Source organism: Galeopterus variegatus, unplaced genomic scaffold, assembly GCF_000696425.1.
Source record: "Galeopterus variegatus unplaced genomic scaffold, G_variegatus-3.0.2 Scaffold2601, whole genome shotgun sequence".
Classification (NCBI taxonomy): Eukaryota; Metazoa; Chordata; class Mammalia; order Dermoptera; family Cynocephalidae; genus Galeopterus; species Galeopterus variegatus.
The window spans coordinates 31,972-34,752 of NW_007728712.1; the positions used below are offsets into that span (position 1 = coordinate 31,972).

At 55.7% G+C, this 2,781-nt stretch overlaps 1 protein-coding gene across 1 annotated transcript in view; it reads left to right on the plus strand.

The window, feature by feature from the left end:
• Window positions 1-2,781, plus strand: part of SLCO2B1 (solute carrier organic anion transporter family, member 2B1) — a 43,168-nt gene that overhangs the window by 31,181 nt on the left and 9,206 nt on the right. Inside the window, exon 9 of the mRNA XM_008582395.1 lies at window positions 1,950-2,115. Within this exon, the coding sequence (XP_008580617.1) occupies window positions 1,950-2,115 (166 nt within the window). The remainder of the gene's footprint in view (window positions 1-1,949; window positions 2,116-2,781) is intronic.

A 2,781-nucleotide genomic window follows, 5' to 3' on the forward strand; every position in this document is an offset into this window, starting at 1 on the left:
GCGCCCGCACCGCGCTCAGCCAGTGAGCGGGAACCGGTCTCCACATGGGATCCGAACCCTCGGCGGGAGCGCCGCCACACTCCCAAGCAGCACACTCTCCAGTGCGCCACCGGGCCGGCCCCCATGTGCCCCTTTCTCTCTTCCCCCTCTCATCCTTGGCTGTGACATCTCACCTCACCCGTATTCTCATCTCTATTCTTGCAATTTATTCACTGAGCTCTGGGTTCTAATTAACTGAAGAAGCCTTTTGGGACCAACTGAGCAAGTCGAGAACTTCTCATATTCCCACGCAAATAATGATACTGACAGCTGCCAAAAGCCGAGGGGCTCCCACACGCCCCACACCATACCCAGCAGCTCATATGGTGCATCTCACTGAACCCCCAAGATCTCTGCAATGGGTCCTAATCATGATCCGCATTTCACAGATGAGTACAGCAAGGCTCAGAGAGGTGAAGTCACTCACCCAGATGGGATGGGGCAGGGCCTGGAAATGGGACTCTCCCCACAGAAGCAACCAGCTCCAGGTGATGAACAAGACAGGAGGAGCCAAGGAAGACCCCCCCACACACCCACTCAGCCTTCCAGCTGCTGGCAGAGGGCTCTGGGAAGCACCTCCCCCTGGGCAGAGTCCCCTGGCACAGCCTCCTGATGGACCCTCATCTCAGACAGTGCCAGCCTATTCCCCACCCACAGGAGACGTGCTGAGACAGCGGCAGACACACACAGGCTCTGTCTGGCAGGGGAGGAGGAGGAGAGGACTGTGCTGGCTATGATCTTCCTCCCCGCTCAGATGGAGACCCCCCACCTTAGGGAGGGAGAGATGCTCAACTTTGCCCCGTGCTCCACCTGCACACCCCTACCCCTGGCTACAGGCCATCTCAACAATTGTCCTGCTTTCAGCCTCCTCAGCCCCTGCTAACCTAATTCTCCATGGAACTGAGATTTCACTAAGCTTGTCAGGCCCACCAATCAGCCTGGGCCTCTGACATACACCCAGCCCAAGCCCAAGAGAGGGACCTCCAGCTTCCTCCTTCAGTCTCACACACTGGCCCGCTGTGTGACCCTGGGCAAGGCGCCAGCCTCTCTGGGCCTCTGCCTCCCTGGCAGGTTTGCTGTGCTCACTCCTAGTGTAAAGCCATGTCATACTCTGAGTCCCAGAGGCTACTTCCCTTCCCCGCTTCCAGGGTGACCTACCTCCTCAGACTCAGCCTCTTTGACCTCCTGCCCCTGTCCACTCCCACCTTGCCCAGGCCAGCTGGAGCAGGGGCACTCCTGGGGTTTGGAAGCAGGCCTCAGGAAGGAGGCAAGTGGGCCTAAACACATCCTGGACATGGTGAACAGGGTAGTGGGAGTGAGTAGAGAGGTCATGAGACTGCAGGATGGTGATGGGGAGGGGCACCCCAGCGCAGCCGACAGGCAGGGAAACTGAGACCCAGAGAGGCAGGAACAGGTCGGGGATCCCACAGGCGGCCAGGTATCCTGAATGGGTCCCATACTCATAGCTCTAATTTTCTGAAAAGGAAGCAATCCAGCTCATGGAGAAAGGTACTCTTCATCTGACACTAAATTCTGGGAGGAATTTATCTTGTGTTCTCTTTAGAAGGGTCTCTGAGGAGCAAAGATGTTTGCAGAAGAAGCTCAAAGACTCATGGGATCTAGGGGCTGGAAGAGGGCTCAGAGCCTCTGATCCAGACCTTACTCCCCACTTCTCCCATTAGGAGTCCTCCTGAGCTCCCAGCCTGTCTCTCTGCCTGCATTCCTCCATGGCAAGGAGCTCACCCCGGCACCATAATGGGGCAGCCCTGGCAGTAAAGAGCCTGTGCTGAGCTGAAGTCTCTGGCCATTGCTCTCAGGGGTGGGGAGCAGGCTGTGGGGCTGAGGTAGCCCCAGCCGGTGGCCTGAGGGAGAAGAGCTGGCCCAACCCTGTTGATCTTCTCTCCCACTAGTGCCCAGCCTGAGCCAGGGCTATTTCCAGGCTGCATGAAGCTCTGCTCCTGCCCATCAGACCACTTTAACCCTGTCTGCAACCCCAGTGCTCGTGTGGAATACATCACACCCTGCCATGCGGGCTGTACAAGCCGGGTGATCCAGGAGGCTCTGGACAAAAGCCAGGTGGGTCAGGCCTCTGGTGGCTGCCTCTGCCTCTCAGGGACTCTGTCATTCCCTGTCTCTGTGGGCCTGTCATACTCCCCATCTCTGAATGCTCTCACTCTCTGGTTCTCTTCCTCTGCCTCTGCGTCTCGTCTTCTGTTGCAGGTGTAGGACATTATTCTCTCAATAAACTTTCCTTGCCAGCCTAGGCCCAGGGCACACAGGTGAACCAGGTCTGGTCCCCAGCTGTCCATGCAGGGGCGACACAAATGGAAATGACAGGAATCCCAGGGGTGCTGATAGACAGAAGTGGTCTCTGTAAATACATAAGGATGGGAGGGGGCACATCCTGCCTCAGAGGGTCCCAGAAGGCTTCAGAGGAGGTGGCGTTTATGCCAGGTCCTCAAGGGTGAGTAGATAAACTAGAACTTGGGAGGGAAGGGCTTTCCAAGCAGAGGGAACAGCATAGGGAGAGGTTTGGATGAACACACAGTTGTGCATGGACACACATACACACACACACACACACACACAGTGTTTCAAGAAACTGCAAAGGCAGGACTGGCTGGTTAGCTCAGGTGGTTAGTGTGGTTCTGATAATACCAAGATGCACAGTTCAATTCTTGTACCAGCTGGTCACAAAAAAAAAAAAAAAAAAAAAAAAAAAAAAAAAGAAAAAAAAAAAAA